This window comes from Lepus europaeus, chromosome 19, assembly GCF_033115175.1.
Source record: "Lepus europaeus isolate LE1 chromosome 19, mLepTim1.pri, whole genome shotgun sequence".
NCBI classification, from domain to species: domain Eukaryota; kingdom Metazoa; phylum Chordata; class Mammalia; order Lagomorpha; family Leporidae; genus Lepus; species Lepus europaeus.
Window position 1 is genome coordinate 54672743 of NC_084845.1, and position 17971 is coordinate 54690713.

Sequence of the window (17971 nt, forward strand, 5' to 3'; positions counted from 1 at the left end):
CTGACAGGCTCGGAGGAGAAAGATACAAAGTGGAGCCTTAAAATTGAGCAGGCAGGAGAGGTACAAGTGGTCGAGGTGTCGAGCAGGGCAAGTGGGAGGAGTGCCTCCTTCACCTGGCCCTGGTTGACTGTGCTCAGCCCACCTTGTTGGATAGAAGCCCTTGGCAGAAGGCCCATCTTAGCATCTTTAGTGTATAGGCCACATCAGAGGGGCTGGGTGCCTCCCTAAATGCCATCCCATAAGTCTCAGTGCCAGTGCTATGCTTTTGGGGGATTGTAAAAAGTAGAAAAAACATTGTTCTTGGCTTTTGACTAATTCCGTCTAGTTTAATGGTCTGGACTTAGTGGACTCTTGGGGCTGTGGGTTTTTCTGATTTTAGTGTGATGTGCAGAGGGGGTCTTTTTGCCCCCACTTCTAGGGGATCTGAACAGCGGCCTTGCCATCCAACCAGTCAGCCACGCCAGAAAGATGGCTCCCTTGTCCTCTGAGCCTGTACTCACTCATCTAGCACAGATCTCACCCCACCGTCCTGTTCAGCCCTCATTGGTGCTCTCTTTGCCTTTTACATTCGACCAAATAGCCTTTTTTTTTTTTTTTTAATCTTTATTTTCATCTGCTGGTGTTCTCTACAAATGCCTGGAACAATCAGGGCTGGGCCAGGATGAAGCCAGGAGCCTAGAACTCCGTCTGGGTCTACCATATGGGTGGCAGGGACCCAAGCACTTGAGTCATCATCTGCTTCCTCCCAAGATGCATTAGGGGGAAGCTGGAGCAGAAGTGGAATAGCCAGGGCTCCAGCTGACACTCTGGTACAGATGTTGGCATCTCATGTGGCAGCTTCACCCCCTGTGCCACAGTGCCACCCCACGATCTGCTGAAATACAGATCTGAGTGTGTGGCGTCTCTGCTTAAAACCCTTTGGTGACCTCTGAATGCTTTCAAGATAAAATCCAAATTCCTAACAAAAGAAACAAAACAAAAAGCCCAAATTCCTTGGCAGAACAAGCGTGAGTGTTCATCATTCAGCCTGTGGTCTTCTGCTCTCCCCTCTGCAGTGTTACAGATGAGGACTTCCAATCCCAGCTTCCTGGTTAAAGGCAGGACCAGCAGAAACATATTTCTCCGTCCTTCCGCATCGTGCTTTATGTTTTGTTACTGTTTTAGAATACTTCCATTATTCCATAAAATCTTCTCAGGCTTGTTTGTAGTCGATCCCAACTCTGGTCCCTGGAGGGCAGCAGGTCTCTGCCACCTGTATGGGGAACCTAGATTGAGTTCCTGGCTCCCAGCTTCAGCTCCAGCCCAACCTCAGCCCTCGTGGGCATTTGGGGAATGAACCAAAGGATAGGAGCTCTCTTTTTCTCTCTGTCTCTGTTTGTCTCTCTCCCCTTTTGTGCCTTTCAAACATCATTTTAAAAATTATTTCTTAATTTTTCCCATTATCTTTATAGTCATTTTCAGCAGAAGGATTAGGGACCTATTCAGCCAACAAGTTACAGTTGGAAGACCTGTGTGTTCAGGTTAACTGAAGACCTGAACCAGAAACTATCAAGATGCAGACAAGTTAGGTTTCCTGAAAAAAAAAAAAAAAAAAAATATATATATATATATATATATATTTCTTTTTGACAGGCAGAGTGGATAGTGAGAGAGAGAGACAGAGAGAAAGGTCTTCCTTTTTGCTGTTGGTTCACCCTCCAATGGCCGCTGCGGCCGGCGCATCTCGCTGATCCGAAGCCAGGAGCCAAGTGCTTCTCCTGGTCTCCCATGCGGGTGCAGGGCCCAAAGACTTGGGCCATCCTCCACTGCACTCCCGGGCCATAGCAGAGAGCTGGCCTGGAAGAGGGGCAACCGGGATAGAATCCGGCGCCCCAACCGGGACTAGAACCCGGTGTGCCAGCGCTGCAAGGCAGAGGATTAGCCTGTTAAGCCATGGCGCTAGCCCCTGAAAATACTTTTTAGCCAGGGAATTTGTATGAGTTAGAGTCCAGTAAGGAAAACAAAGGCTGGGTGACGTATTGTGTTATGTATTCCAACAGGGAATTTGATATAGGAACTTGGTCACCCTAGTGTGGTAGGACTGGAAAGCAGGTGGGCAGTAGTAATTGCAGGCAGCAGCTTCCTTGCCTCAGGCTGAGAAACAAAAGTGGAAGATGAGGGTTTCCAGAACCCGGAAGTGTGGGGGAACAGGAGGGATGGCTGCTGCTGGGTCCTGGGAGAAGCTGGGGTCTGGACCCAGCTGCCACTAGTGGGAGAGCAGCAGCTGTCCAGGATACTGTGGTTTTCAGAGCCCCAGCATTGCTCAGCGGAGTATGGAAGAGTGTGAGAGGGAGACAGTCTTCATAGAGGGCAGGCAAGCGACAGACCCCTCACCCCGGGAGAGTCCCCAGGCCTGCCCAGCCCAGCCAGTGCTATTCTGCCAGCGGCCAGAGGGTTGGGGGATCACAGCTTACATTGCTGTTGCCAACCAGGACGTTAGAATTGTGCACTCTATTTAAAATAAGTGGTATGGGGCTGGCATGCCATCATCCCATATCAGAGGAAGATGGCCCAGGTGCTTGGGCCCCTGCCAATCTTATGGCAGACCCAGACTGGCTCCTGCCTTTGGCCTGGTCCAACCCTGGCTGTTATGACCATTTTGGGAGTGAACCAGCAGATGGGAGATAGCTCTGTCATTGTCTCTCTCTCTCTGTCATGTTGCATTTCAAATAAATAATTAAAATAAATAAATAAATAAAGCATTCATGGCCAGCGCTGTGGCATAGTGGGCTAAGCCTCTGCCTGTGGCACCAGCATCCCATATGGGCGCTGGTTTATGTCCTGGCTGCTCCTCTTCTGATCCAGCTCTCTGCTAATGGCCTGGGAAAGCAATAGAAGATGGCCCTTGGGCTCCTGCACCCACGTGGGAGACTGGAAAGAAGCTCTAGGCTCCTGGCTTTGGGTTGGCCCAGCTCCAGCTGTTGCAGCCATTTGGGGAGTGAACCAGTAGATGGAAGACCTCTCTCTCTGTCTCTCCCTCTCTCTCTCTCTGTAACTCTGCCTCTCAAGTAAATAAATAAATGTTTAAAAAATAAATAAAGCAAGTGGTATGAAGTAACTATTTTTTCCTTTTCTCTTAGAATATAAAATATTACCAGGGTATCCGGGCGGCTGTGAGCAGGGTGAAGGACAGAGGACAGAAAGCTTTGGTTCTTGACATTGGCACTGGCACGGGACTCTTGTCAATGATGGCAGTCACGGCAGGTGCCGACTTCTGCTACGCAGTCGAGGTGAGCATACCTTCAGGTGTGTGTCCTGCGTCCTCTGGGAAGTCCCCTCCCTGCGCTTGTTCTTCCTGCTCTTCTTCAGGTCTCCGTGGAAGGCTCACCAGAGCCAGCATCCGAGCATAAGGAGATGAGTCGGACATGAATCCTGTCTCCAGGAGTGTGTGTTCTCCTCTGAAAACAGTGGTGTCAGCCTTGGCTGCACGTCGGAATCATGGAGAAGTTTTGAAAAATACCTGATGTCTAGACACTCCCCCCACCTCCACTTTTCTCTGAGATGATGGTTTCGATTTACTGGGGTCTGCCTGGGTGTTGGGGTGTTTGGATGCACAGGAAGGTTGAGAATCACTACCTTAAATGTTTGCACAGAGACAATTCAAGTGCTCAGTAACCAGCTGTGACCAGGACCATCGGTTTGGACAGCGATAGCTTTGCATCATTACGTTGAACTGCATTTTTTGTTTTATTTAATTTTAATAAATTGTTAAATAACTACATGTAACTACCATATTGGACAGCACAGATGTAGAAGTTGAGCTGGTGGACCTGGCATTGCGACACTGTTGGCTAAGCCGCCACCTACAATGCCAGTATTCCATATTGGAGTTCCAGTTAAGTCCAAGCTGCCTATTTCTGATCCTCCTTCCTACTACTTCTCCCAGGAAGGCAGCAAGACATGGTGCAAGTATTTGAGCTTCTGCCACCTATGTGGGAACCACAGTGGAGTTCCTGGCTCCTGGCTTTTACCTGGCCCAGTCCTAGCTGTTGGAACCATTTGGGGAATGAACCAGTGGATGGGTGATCTCTTTCTGTTTCTCTCTCTCTCTCTCCCTCTCTCTCTCTTTCAAATAAATCTTTTTTTTTTTTTTTTTTTGACAGGCAGAGTGGACAGTGAGAGAGAGAGACAGAGAGAAAGGTCTTCCTTTTGCCGTTGGTTCACCCTCCAATGGCCGCCGCGGTTGGCGCGCTGCGGCCGGCGCACCGCGCTGATCCGATGGCAGGAGCCAGGTGCTTCTCCTGGTCTCCCATGGGGTGCAGGGCCCAAGTACTTGGGCCATCCTCCACTGCACTCCCTGGCCACAGCAGAGAGCTGGCCTGGAAGAGGAGCATCCGGGACAGGACCGGTGCCCCGACCGGGACTAGAACCCGGTGTGCCGGCGCCGCAAGGCGGAGGATTAGCCTAGTGAGCCGCGGCGCCGGCCTCAAATAAATCTTATTATTATTTTTTTAAGATTTAGTTATTTATTTGAAAGTCAGTTACATAGAGAAGGAGAGGCAGAGAAAGAGAGAGAGAGGTCTTCCATTTGCTGGTTCACTCCCCAAATGGCTACAACAGCTGGAGCTGTGTTGATTGGAAGCCAGGAGCCAGGAACCTCCTCCTGGTCCCCATGTAGGTGTAGGGGCCCAAGGACTTGGGCCATCCTCTGCTACTTTCTCAGGCCATAGCAGAGAGCTGGATCAAAAGTGGTGCAGCCAGGACTTGAACTGGTGCCCGTATGGGTTGCTGGCACTGCAAGCAGTGGCTTTACCCGCTATGCCACAGCACTGGACCCTCAAATAAATCTTCAAAAAAAATTTTTTTTCAAGTTGAACTACAAGAGGACTGGGAAGAAGCTGTTGGGCTGGCAGTTAGGAGGCCATTGGTGACCTCCTCAAGTGATGTTCTCAGGAGAGAGTAGGATTAGGAAGTGGGTGGAACCTCAGGGTAGAGGCTTCACCTTTATGCATTTGAGAAGGGCGGACTCTGAGTGCTTTATTTACTTACTTATTTATAATTTGAAAGACATGGCCTGCGCCGCGGCTCTCTAGGCTAATCCTCCGCCTTTCGGCACCGGCACACCGGGTTCTAGTCCCAGTCGGGGCACCGATCCTGTCCTGGTTGCCCCTCTTCCAGGCCAGCTCTCTGCTGTGGCCAGGGAGTGCAGTGGAGGATGGCCCAAGTAACCTGGCTCCTGCCATCGGATCAGCGCGGTGTGCCGGCCGCAGCGCGCCTACCGCGGCGGCCATTGGAGGGTGAACCAACGGCAAAGGAAGACCTTTCTCTCTGTGTCTCTCTCTCACTGTCCACTCTGCCTGTCAAAAATAAAAATAAAAAAAATAAAATAAAAATTAATTTGAAAGAATTAAAGAGGGAAAGATAGACAGATCTTCGTCTATTTACTGGCTAAATGGCTGCAACAGCTAAGTCTGAGCCAAGCTAAAGCCAAGAGCCAGGAACTCCTTCTGGTTTTCCACATGGGTGTCAGGGGCCCAAACACCTGGGCCATCTTCTGCTGCCTTCCCAGGTGCATCAGCAGGGCGCCGGATTGGAAGCTGAGCAGCCAGGACTCAACTGGCGCTCTGATATGGAATGCTGGGATTGAAGTGGTAGCTCAACCCCCTGCACTGTAGCGCCAGCCCCAGCTACAGTGATTTCTATAGCAAGTACCCTGAAAGTCACCTCACGCTGCTTAGTCAAGATTGTTGTCAGCAGTCTAGGGCTCATGCTGGCTTCAGGGTTGGTTGTTTCAGAAGCTTAGGGGTGTCTGGGACCCCAGACTGTTCTGTTTCTGCTCTGCTGTTCATACAGCACATCACAGATCTTTGTTTTGTGAGGCAAGCCGCTTCCGGGCTCTTTAGCGTGGCAGCGACACCTAGTGCTCTCAATAGGTAGTGCAGGGTCCCTGCGTCGCCTCATGTCTGGGATGTAATAGGACCTCCTAACCTGACTCAGCCTTTTAGGTATATTTCATGACACATTTGGAGAATAAAGTTAGTAAGTTGACAAATCTTAGGACTAGAATCAAGGGATATCTTGCTAATAACCTGATTGTTGGGATATTATTTAATTTATTGTTCATTTTCCCTTGTGTTTTGGTTCTAATTTCTAGGTTTTCAAACCGATGGCTGATGCTGCTGTGAAAATTGTGGAGAAAAATGGCTTCAGTGATAAGATTAAGATTATCAACAAGCATTCCACTGAGGTGACCGTCGGGCCAGGTGAGATCTGCACATACCGTGTCAAAAGCTTTTTTTGGTCTTGCATGAGAAAGAAAAAGGTTTTTTTTCCCAGTTACATGTAATAAACTCAGGTCATTGCAAAGAAATGGCATTTAGCCAATAATTGATTTTGCCTGCATTCCATAATGAGGTTCTGGGTTGGAGCCCTGGCTCTATTTGCAATTCCATCATCCTGCTAATACCTTGGAAGGCAGCGGTGGTGGTTCAGGTACCTGGGTCCCTGCTACCCATATGGGAGACCTGGATTGAATTCCCAGGTCTCAGTGTCATTGGCATTTGGGGAGTGAGCCAGCAGATGGGAACTCGCTCTGTCTCTCAACTACCTAAAATAAATAAAATTTAAAAAATAAAAACTGATGGGGCTGGCATTGTGGTATAGCCGGTAAAGCTGCCACCTGCAATGCTAGCATCCCATATGGGCACCAGTTCAATTCCTGGCTGTTTGAATTCTGATCCAGCTCCCTGCTAGTGCTCCTGGAAAATCAGTGGAAGATGGCCCAAGTGTTTGGACCCCTGTACCCACGTGGGAGACCCAAAGAAATTCCTAGCTTCAGCCTGTCCCAGCTGTTGCAGCCATTTGGGGAGTAACCCAGATGGATCTCTGTCTCTTCCTTTCTCTATAACTTTGACTTTCAAATAAATGAATCTTTTAAAAATCAAAATTAGGGCCAGCACTGTGTCAAAGTGGGTAAAACCACTACCTGCAGTGCCAACATCCCATATGGGCTCTGGTTCAAGTCCTGGCTGCTCCACTTCCGATCCAGGTCTTTGCTGCAGCCTGGGAAAACAGTAGAGGATGGCCCAAGTCCTTGGGCCCTTGTACCCGCGTAGGAGACCTGGAGGAGGCTCCTGGCTCCTGGCTTCGTATCAGCCCAGCTCCAGCCATTGCAGCCATTTGGGGAGTAAACCAGCGGATGGAAGACCTCTCTCTCTGCCTCTGCCTGTCTGTAACTCTGCTTTTCAAATAAATAAATAAATCTGTAAAAAAATTAAAATAAAAAAAAAATCCGCTCTCAGTTCAGTAACCCAAAGCTAATCAAGTGCAACAGAAGTGAAATGAACAAAACCTCCTTTTGCTTTAAGCAAGTTGGAATTTTTTTTTTTTTTTTTTTTTTTACATTTTGACAGGCAGAGTGGCTAGTGAGAGAGAGAGGCAGAGAGAAAGGTCTTCCTTTTGCCATTGGTTCACCCTCCAATGGCCACCGCGGCTGGCACGCTGCGGCCAGCGCACCGTGCTGTTCCGAAGGCAGGAACCAGTTGCTTATCCTGGTCTCCCATGGGGTGCAGGGCCCAAAGACTTGGGCCATCCTCCACTGCACTCCTGGGCCACAGCAGAGAGCTGGCCTGGAAGAGTGGCAACCGGGACAGAATCCGGCGCCCCAACCGGGACTAGAACCCGGTGTGCCGGCGCCACTAGGCGGAGGATTAGCCTGTTGAGCCACGGCGCCAGACTAAGTTGGAATTTTTTTTAAGGTTTATTTTATTTATTTGAAAAGCAGAGTGACAGAAAGAGCTTCCATCCTCTGTTTCACTCTCCAAATGGCCACAGTGCTGGGCATGTTAACAGGGAGCGGGATCGGAAGGAGAGCAGCTGGGACTTCAGTCTGCACTCTCACGGGATGCCAGCGTCGCAAGTGGTGGCTTGACTCACTGTACTGCAACACTGGCCCCAAGTTTGAATTCTTGTGTGGCTTCGCTCTTCAGGTTTCCTCGGGTGGAAATGAAAGCTACTAAGGTAGCAGAAAGAGATTTACTTAGTTCTGACTTCCTGGCTTATCTTATAACATGTGAGACTGTCTTGTGTATAGCTTGATCTCTTGAGGTGTCCAGAATATTGCTAAAATCTAGGAGCCTGATTCATACTTGTAAAACTTTTACAAACCATGAGCACAGTTGAAATGTTTGCGAAGAAGAAAAAGGGAAAAGAAAGCTTCTGTGGATGTTGGATATTGTAACAGTTTTGTTTTGCTTTTTTTTTTTTTTTTTTTTTTTTGACAGGCAGAGTGGACAGTGAGAGAGAGAGACAGAGAGAAAGGTCTTCCTTTGCCGTTGGTTCACCCTCCAATGGCCGCCGCGGCTGGTGCGCTGCGGCCGGCGCACCGCGCTGATCCAATGGCAGGAGCCAGGTGCTATCCTGGTCTCCCATGGGGTGCAGGACCCAAGGACTTGGGCCATCCTCCACTGCACTCCCTGGCCACAGCAGAGAGCTGGCCTGGAAGAGTGGCAACCGGGACAGAATCCGGTGCCCCAACCGGGACTAGAACCCGGTGTGCCGGCGCCGCAAGGCGGAGGATTAGCCTGTTGAGCCACGGCACCAGCCTTGTTTTGCTTTTAAAAGAATGTCTATTTGAAGAGGATAGTTTAAAGAATTTTGACAAACATAAACAGCCTTGTAACCACCCAGCACAATCAAGACATTAGAGTATCTCTGTCCTGCTCAGAAAACAGTCTTCTTGACCTTTATAGTCAGTTCTCCCGTGTCCGGCTGTGGGAACCCAGTGGTGTGCTTTCTGCAGTATCATTCCCATTTGTTTTGAAAGATTTATTTATTTAAAAGACAGAGTTACAGAGAGAGACAGAGACAGAGAGAGAGAGGCTTCCATCTGCTGGTTTACTCCCCAGATGGCTACAACAACTGGAGCTGAGCTGATCTGAAGCCAGGACAGGAGCTTCTTGCAGGTCTCTCACGTGGGTGCAGGAGCCCAAGCAATTGGGCCATCGTCCACTGCTTTCCTAGGTGCATTAGCAGGGAGCTGGATGGGAAGTGGAGCAACTAGGATGAAACCGGTGGCCATATAGGCTGCCAGCACTGCAGGCTGGAGCTTTAAAGACCTGCTGTGTCACAGCGCTGGCCCTATCATTCTTACTATTTACCTGTTCTAGAATTTCAAGGAAGTGGAATCCTAACAGGGTGTACTTTTTTGAGTCTGCTCTCTTTTAGATAGCATGGTGCTTTTGAGACTTACCTGTGGTGGTCTGTGTCTCAGGAGTCCATGTTCTTACTGCTCTGAAATCAGTGCTGGCATCCTATGTGGGCACTGGTTCAAGCCCCAGCTGCTCTGCTTCCTATCCAGTTCCCTGCTAAGGTGTTTGGGAAAGTAGCGGAGAATGGCTCAAATCCTTGGGCCCCCACACCCATGCGGGAGACACAGATGAAGCTCCTGGCTTTGGCTTACCCTGGCCCTGGTCGTTGCAACCATTTGGGGAGTAAACCAGCGGATGGAAGACCTCTTTCTGTCTCTCCTTCTCTCTCTCTAACTCCGCCTCTCAAGTAAATTAATAAGTCTTTAAAATAAAAACAACTAGGAGTTCGTGCTCTATGTGGCTAAGCAGCATTCTCTAGTGTGTGTGTGTGTACCACGTGATGGACCAGCTCTCAGGCCATTCACCTTTTCTTCTGTGCTGTCTGATCTTTTCTATATTGAACTTTCCATTTTTTTCTTTTTATCAGATTTATTTGAAAGGCAGAGATCATGATCACAGTCATGATCATGATCTTCTATCCTCTGGCTCACTCCCCAGATGCCCACAACAGCTTGGGGTAGATAGGCTAATGCCAGAAGCCAGGAAGTTCATTCAGGTGTCTCATGTGGATAGCAGGAGCCATCACTGCTACCTCCCAGGTTCATTAGCAAGAAGCTAGGTCAGAAGCCAGAAGTACCTGGGATTTGAACCAGGCACTCTGATATGTGATACAGCCATCCCAAGTGACAGCTTAACCCACTGTGCCACAATACCTGCCTCTGAACTTGGGTTTCTGATACTGTGTTGTTGTTTTTTTTTAAAGATTTATTTATTTGTTTGAAAGAGTTACACAGAGAGAGAGAGAGAAGGAGAGGCGGAGAGAGAGAGGTCTTACATCTGCTGGTTCACTTCCCAGTTGGCTACAATGGTCAGAACTGCACTGATCTGAAGCCAGGAGCTTCTTCCTAGTCTCCCATTTGAGTACAGGGCTCAAGGACTTGGGCCATCTTCTAGTGCTTTCCCAGACCATAGCAGAGAGCTGGATCAGAAGTTGGGCAGCCGGGACTCAAACTGGCACCCATGTGGGATGCCAACACTGTAGGTGGCGGCTTTACCCACTACGCCACAGTGTCGGCCCCAGATACTGTGTTTTTTAAACTCTAAAAGGTCCATTTGATTGTTTTTCACACTTTCAGTTTTTCTCCTCATTATTTTTGTTCGTTTTCCTTTAATTCACATTTATTTTAGGTATCCGTGTCTTCTGTGTCCCTGACCCCTGTCTTTCCTAGATTTCTTCTGTTGGCTCATTTTTATCCTGGTTCTGGGTCGCATGTTCCTTCTTGCCTATTTTCTGATTTTTATTTTGGTGCTGTGGGTATGGGGAGTTTTTCATTATCTGGTACTGGATTTTGCTGGCTTCCTTCAAAAACTTTGGCCTATAGTTGGGTTACTTGCAGTTTACTTTGATCCTTTCAAGGCCTTTTTTTAGCTTTATTGGAGCTGGGTTAGAATAGTGTTAAGTCATGGTTTTTCAGCAGTGGCAATGTTGACATTTAGGGTCTGGTGATTTAAAGCTGTCCTGGATGGTGTGAGAGGTGTAGCAGTATCTTGGGCCTCTGCCCAGTAGATGCCATTAGCACACCTCTCCCCTACCACCATTTATGCCAACTTGAAGCATATTTAGACATTGCCAGATGTTCTGGGGACAGGGGACTTCAGGGCACAGTTGCCACATTGAGAATCACTGCTCTAAGGACACTTGAGCCTGGCTGTGACAGTGTGGCCTTTCCAGGATCTCTACTGAGTGCCTTGGGCGCTCAGTGCGGATTCTGAGCCTGGCTGACCAGAACTGGAATGCTTCCCGTCCTACAAGAGCTCTAGAAATTGCTCAACTTAGAGTTACATGAGCATCTTTGGCCTTACAGTGCCTCACCCTGTGTGTATGTGAATATGGTCAGCAGCAGACTTGAGGGGAACCTCTGCAGCACTCTGAAGCCTAATTTTCTCTCTGGACCTCTGCCTGGCAAGTTCAAGCCACTGCCACGTCCCCGACCTCTAGTTTCTGTCTCCGTAAACTCAGCGACGCTGCTCGGCTTGGTTTCTCATCGCGTGGGCTGCAGGCAGCAAGGTGCTTCCTGACCAAAAGCTGAGCAGCCGTGGGACTCACTTGTTTGTTTCTCTTGTGGGGAGCAGACTGTTATCTCTTGTCCCGCACCCGAAAACCCTTGCTCATGTATCTTGCCCAGGTTTCTAGTTGATGACAGTGGGAGGATGGGTGTGATCCCACTTCCTCTGTTGTAGCAGTGGAGGTTTTTTACTTTGTGGTTTGTCTGTTTACACAACAGAGACCCTGGAGACCAACCTACAGGGCAGCCTTTGCCCTGAAGCACCGCCCCGTGGCTGTGCCCTGTGTCCTCCTCCAGGCCACCAATACCATCATAGACCTTGCAGGCCCCTGTGTGCTTTCCTAATGCTTTTCTTTTGTAGCACTTAGCACGCAGTGCTTAAATAATTATATAGTTGTATATTTAATGTCTGTATCCCCATATGAGGTTGTGGACTGTGTATATTTTACTAATTATTCCATTCTGTTATTTGATCAGAGCCTGGCATATAATTTAGTAATCCTTGCTTAGTGAGAGCCTGTCAGCCTTTTGCTATCCACAGTCCCTTATAAATGGGACATTGTTTCCAGCCCCCACAGCCTGACTTTCCTCACTGGCGGGTTGGGTGCCTGCCCTCTGCTGTTTGTCTCACACCACTGCAGCTTTGCAGCTTCTGCCATTCAGTCCTTCCTGAAAACCCCGCCCCGGACCCTCAGGGGCACCTCCCAGTCTTGGCTCTCCTTTTGCTTGCTTTCTGCTTCTGATTGTGTGTTCTCCAAGTTTCTGTTCTTGGGCCTTTTAACAAATGGCATCTCAGCTTGCTGGCTGCTCCCCTGAGATGGATTGCACACGAGGCAAGCTGTTTGTTCAACCATTCTACTCATTTGATAAAGACTCCAGAAGCACCTGAGGCAGCTACCCGGCTCCAGGCTCCCTCTGCACCATTAGCTAAATACCAGGCTCTTACTAAGTGTTTGTTAAAATTCACTGGGTCAGAACACTTTATTTTTATTTTTGATGAAGTGAATTTGGCCAGTAAATCATTTTAAGTTCCATAATTGGCTTAAAAATTAAATCAGGAGATACAATTAGTAGGCTTGGTGATCGATTGGCTGTAGGATGACAGAGAAGGAAGATTCAAGAATTGGGCTAATGTCTGCTGAGGATTGCTGGCTGTCATGTGTTGTTCTGGGCACTGGGGGGCGGTAGTGAGCAGGCGGTCAGGCCTCTGTGCTTCTGGAGCTTGCAGAGGATGCCCAGGTTTCCAGAGTGTGTGCTTGGGGCTGCCATTCCCTGCCACAGAAACACTGGAGGAGGAGCAGGTGTGGGGATGGCATAGAGGGGACCAGGGCTCATTTTACAGGTGATGAAAGTCATAGAACTGAGCGTTTGGGGCTAAAAAGCAGGGTGAGGGCCAGGTGTCTAGGACCCAAAGCCCAGTCTTTCTCTAACACTTTCTCTGAGCCCTGTCATGTGCTTTCCTGCACAAGGCACGTCTCACATCTGTGAGACACATCTGTGAGACGTGTCTTGTGGGGAAGATGAGTAGCCTTGTCAGGTTGTAATGCATGAGCCATTAGAATGTTTACAGTCAATTCTCCATGATGAACAGCCCTTTCCAAAGTCTGTTTTGTCTTTTGACTCATTACAAATTATAATTAATATTATATGACAAAGATTTAGAAAATGAAGTTAACAAAAAGAGTCCTCCAGAATCCTGCTACCGTAAAGCAGCAGTTATTTGTGAGATTGGTGGCACAACACTAACTTAATTACGGGGATTTGTTATAAGGAATCTGGGGAGTCTCAGTCATGGGTCTCACTCTCTGCAGGCTGGAAGTGTTTGAAGTTTTTGCTTTTAGCTAGTTTTTGTAGTTAATAGTTTAATTGTATCTCTCTAGTTGCTAATCAAGATGAAAAGTTTTCTGTATATTTAGCTGATACCTGTTCTGTTTTGAATGATCTATTTGTATTTTTGCTTGGATGTTAATAGTTTTCTTACTTTTTCTGAGTCCTCACCCCAGTATAAACATACGGAAAATTTGAAAGGGTAGGACGGAAAATTCCCATATTCCCTCAACCTTCCCTTGGACTTCCCAGTTGTGAGCATTTTTCCAAACACTTGGATGGATATTTTGCCAAAGCGTTGGAAAGTCAGTTGCAGACATTGTGCTGCTGCTAAGTACTTCAGTGTCTGTATGTGCGGTCACTGGGATGACTGTGTGGCCTCTTACCTTTCACATATTTGCTGTAAATATTTCTCCTAGTCTGTGTCTCGCTTCAACTCTGTTTGCTTGTGTTTCTCAGATGGTGACATGCCGTGCCGGGCCAACATCCTGGTCACAGAGCTGTTTGACACGGAGCTGATCGGGGAGGGAGCGCTGCCCTCCTATGAGCACGCACATAGGCATCTTGTGCAGGTAGTGGCTCAGGGCTGCCCTTTGCCTGTGGCTGTGATCTCAGCCGGCTTACCTGGTGCTCCATGATATACATGCTCAGCCTAGCCCCAGCCCTCAGCGTTCCCCCCTCCCCGCACTCTGGGGATCCCTTACTTCCTTGGAGGCTGTGGCTCAAGAGGTACTGAGGTAGAAAAACCCTGTGCCTGTCGTTTCCATGCGAGAGCAGCTGTGAGTGTCCTCTTCACTGCCGAGTCCCTAGTGCCTGGTGTGTACAGAATTGGGGATTGAATGTGTGAGCTCGGAAGAAAACTAGACTAGCGGTGCCTGGAGATGCCAGCAGGTCAGGCCAATTGAGGGTAGACTGTTGTCCCTTGGGCTTTGCCATGAGGCGCTTTTGGCTCTGGTGTCTGGACAAGAGCCACACTCAAGAGTCAGACTTTTGGGGGCCAGTGTTGTGCTGTAGCAGGTTAAGCTGCTGTGTACAGCACCAGCATCTCATATGGACTCTGGTTTGAGTTCTGGCTGCTCCACTTCTGATCCAGCTCCCTGCTTATGTGCTTGAGAAAGCAGTAAAGGATGGCCCAAGTGCTTGGAACCCTGCACCCATGTGGGAGACCTGGAAGAAGCTCCTGGCTCCAGGCTTTGGCCTGGCCCAGCCACAGCTGTTGTGGCCATTAGGGAGGGGAACCAGCAGATGGAAGACCTCTCCGTCTCCCTTTCCCTCTCTGTATCTCTGCCTTTCAAATAAATAAAATATATCTTAAAAAAAAAAAAAAAAGAGTTAGACTTCCAACAACACAGTTTTTAAAGTGCTGATTAGATGCCCACATCTCATATAAGAGTGCCTGGGTTTAAGTCCTGGCTCTGCTTCTGATCCAGCTGCTGATGCACACCTGGGAGACAGGAGGTGATGGCTCAAATACTTGGGTCCCTGCCACCCATGTGGGAGATCTGAATTGAGTTTCAGGCTCCTGGCTTTGGCTTGGCCCAGCCACAACTGTTGTAGGCCTTTGGAGAGTGACCCAGTAGATGGGTATTCTCTCTCTCTCTCTGTCTCTGTCTCTATCTCTATCTCTATCTCTCTGCTTTTCTTTTTTTTTTTTTTTTTTGACAGGCAGAGTGGACAGTGAGAGAGAGACAGAGAGAAAGGTCTTCCTTTTGCCGTTGGTTCACCCTCCAATGGCCGCCGCGGTAGCGCGCTGCGGCCGGCGCACCGCGCTGTTCCGATGGCAGGAGCCAGGTGCTTCTCCTGGTCTCCCCTGGGGTGCAGAGCCCAAACACTTGGGCCATCCTCCACTGCACTCCCTGGCCACAGCAGAGAGCTGGCCTGGAAGAGGGGCAACCGGGACAGGATCGGTGCCCCGACCAGGACTAGAACCCGGTGTGCCGGCGCCGCAAGGCGGAGGATTAGCCTGTTGAGCCACGGCGCCGGCCTATCTCTCTGCTTTTCAAAAAAGAATTAAAAAATAAAAAGCCACGCTGAAGGGTTGCCCTGAACCTGGGGCCAGAATTACTGCTCAGCTGTAAGACTTGATTCTTTCTTCCAACTCAGTGTGGGAGTTCACCAGCATGATGACAATTAAGGTCTATTTTTGATGCATTTTAGAGTACCACAGAGTTGGGAACTTATCTGGCATAAATCATTTCGGGCATTATATGTATTCCTTTATGAAATCTAGTTTCTTTTCTTTTCCCTGTACCCAGAGCATAGGGCTGAAAACATTTTGCTGTTATAAGAGTGGTAAGGCTTTAGATGTTACTAAACTAGTCTAACAATTAAAAAAAAAAAAAAAAAGATTTGTTTACTTATTTGAAAGAGTTACAGAGATAGAGAGATCTTCCATCCTCTGGTTCACTTCCCAAATGGCCTCTATTGCCATGGCTGGGCCAGGCTGAAGCCAAGAGCCTCATCCAGGTCTCCCATGGGGTGGTAGAGACCCAAGCACTTGTGCCACTTCTGCTCTTTCCAGGCTATTAGCAGGGAGCTGGATTGGAAGTAGAGCAGCCGGGACTCCAGCCAGTATCCAGGACTCGAATCAGTACCCATCTGGGATGTTGGTGTAGCAAGCAGCAGCTTTACCTGCTGTGCCTCAACACTGGCCCCAGTAAATCTTTTCTGATTGGCAGGAATTCATGTGAGTCAGTGTACTGACTTCTGGTTGTTCTTTTGTTTTTAATATGAACTAAGGAATACTGCGAGGCTGTGCCTCACCGAGCCACCGTCTATGCACAACTGGTAGAGTCGAGAAGGATGTGGTCATGGAACAAGCTCTTCCCCATCCACGTTCACACCAGCCTCGGAGAGCAGGTCATCGTCCCCCCTGCCGAGCTGGAGCGGTGCCCGGGCGCGCCCTCTGTCTATGACATTCAGCTGAACCAGGTGTCGCCCGCTGACTTCACTGTCCTCAGCCATGTGCTGCCGATGTTCAGGTACCAGGCATCCACCTGGGTGACAGCGGTCTGAGAGAGTTGATGGAATTTGGGTCTTTGGCAGTTCTTTTTGAGTAGGAAGGAAACCTAACTCGTGTCGGCTGCCTTGAAAGCAAAAATCCTTTGCAACCAAGCAGCATTGCTGGTCAGGCCACCACAAAAACTTGAAAATGGAGTGTGTGTGTTAAAGTGTGCTTAAGTTCCTGGCTCTTCTTCCACAGCGTGGACTTCAGCAAGCAAGTCAGTAGCTCAGCTGCCTGCCATAGTAGGCAGTTTGAACCCCTGGCATCTGGCCGGGCTCAGGTGGTTCTCTCCTGGTGGGACATTGAAATGGACCCTGAGGGGAAGATCAAGTGCACCATGGCCCCCTTCTGGGCACACTCAGACCCAGAGGGGCTCCAGGTAAGAGGCAGGGGCTCAGCATGTTTGCTTGTAATTCAGGAAACTTATCATGCGCTTGCTTATGTTTGTGGGAAAATAGGCAGTTGAACCTTAGGTTCTCAGGAACTGAAAGAAGGTGTTGTCAGAAACAAAGACGAAGAAGAACTAAAAAAGAAAAAACATGCAGGCTCGCTTTGGTGAGGCAGACCTCTCTGCGGGTTCACGGTCAGCACCCGTGGACACGGTGAGCAGCAGGGCAGCTTGGTGAGCGGGCTCCTCACCAGTCCCAGCACAACCACTCCTAGAACTCCCCTCACCCCTGAGATTCGGACCAGAGGACAGGAACTGCAGGAGAGGAAGTGAGGATGACTCTTCCACGTGTGATGAGGTCCTCATCCCCACTCACAGGAGGAGCAGTAAAACCGCCACTTCCACCGGTGGTGAAGAGGAGCCTACTGAGCTGGGAGGGAGCAGGGGAGTGAGTCCCAGGACAGCCAGAGCACAGGGGGCCACTCTGTCCCCATGGAAAGTGATGCCACCTGCAGCCGCTTGAGCTCTGGATAGATGCACACGTGTGCAGAACGTGTGTAGGGTACTCACCACAGCCCCGAGTTAGAAAAGGAGTGGCAGTGGGGACTCACCCTGCATCCTGCCAGTGTGGTGGCTCTGGCGATGATGTGGAACAGACCCACATGAAACATGCGTGAAGGAGCACAGCTGTGTCTGCCGGCCAGCACTGGTGTGTGTGACAGGACGTGGGTTGGAGGGGATGGCACATGTAGGGTGTGCAGGATATCTTGAGAAGAATTCATAGGAATTGGTAAATAATAATGATAATGATAAAAATGATTGCTTCTGGGAGAGGAGGAAAGGAAACTTATTTTTTACTTCCTGTCCTCCTTATCTTGAAGCTTTTTTTTTTTTTTTTTTTTTTTGGACAGGCAGAGTGGACAGTAGAGGGAGACAGAGAGAAAGGTTTTCCTTTTGCCTTTGGTTCACCCTCCAATGGCCGCCGCGGTAGGCGCGCTGCAGCCGGCGCACCTCCCTGTTCCGATGGCAGGAGCCAGATGTTTATCCTGGTCTCCCATGGGTGCAGGGCCCAAGCACTTGGGCCATCCTCCACTGCACTCCCTGGCCACAGCAGAGAGCTGGCCTGGAAGAGGGGCAACCGGGACAGGATCGGTGCCCCGACCGGGACTAGAACCCGGTGTGCCGGCGCCGTAAGGCGGAGGATTAGCCTACTGAGCCGCGGCACCGGCTTTTTTTTTTTTTTTTTTTTGACAGTTTGACAGGCAGAGTGGATAGTGAGAGAGAGACAGAGAGAAAGGTCTTCATTTTTTGCCGTTGGTTCACCCTCCAATGGCCACTGCATCTCACTGATCCGAAGCCAGGAGCCAGGCGCTTCTCCCGGTCTCCCATGCGGGTGCAG

At 49.3% G+C, this 17971-nt stretch overlaps 1 protein-coding gene across 4 annotated transcripts in view; it reads left to right on the forward strand.

Moving 5' to 3' along the window:
• PRMT7 (protein arginine methyltransferase 7) overlaps positions 1-17971 on the forward strand; it is a 47421-nt gene that overhangs the window by 13198 nt on the left and 16252 nt on the right. For all 4 annotated transcript variants that reach the window (XR_009864506.1, XM_062177883.1, XM_062177885.1 and 1 more), the window contains exons 4-8: positions 3120-3269; positions 6134-6242; positions 13640-13752; positions 15920-16161; positions 16383-16563. Coding sequence is in view for 3 of the 4 variants with exons in the window: in XM_062177883.1 (XP_062033867.1) it covers positions 3120-3269; positions 6134-6242; positions 13640-13752; positions 15920-16161; positions 16383-16563 (795 nt within the window). In the remaining variant the exon portion in view is untranslated. The remainder of the gene's footprint in view (positions 1-3119; positions 3270-6133; positions 6243-13639; positions 13753-15919; positions 16162-16382; positions 16564-17971) is intronic.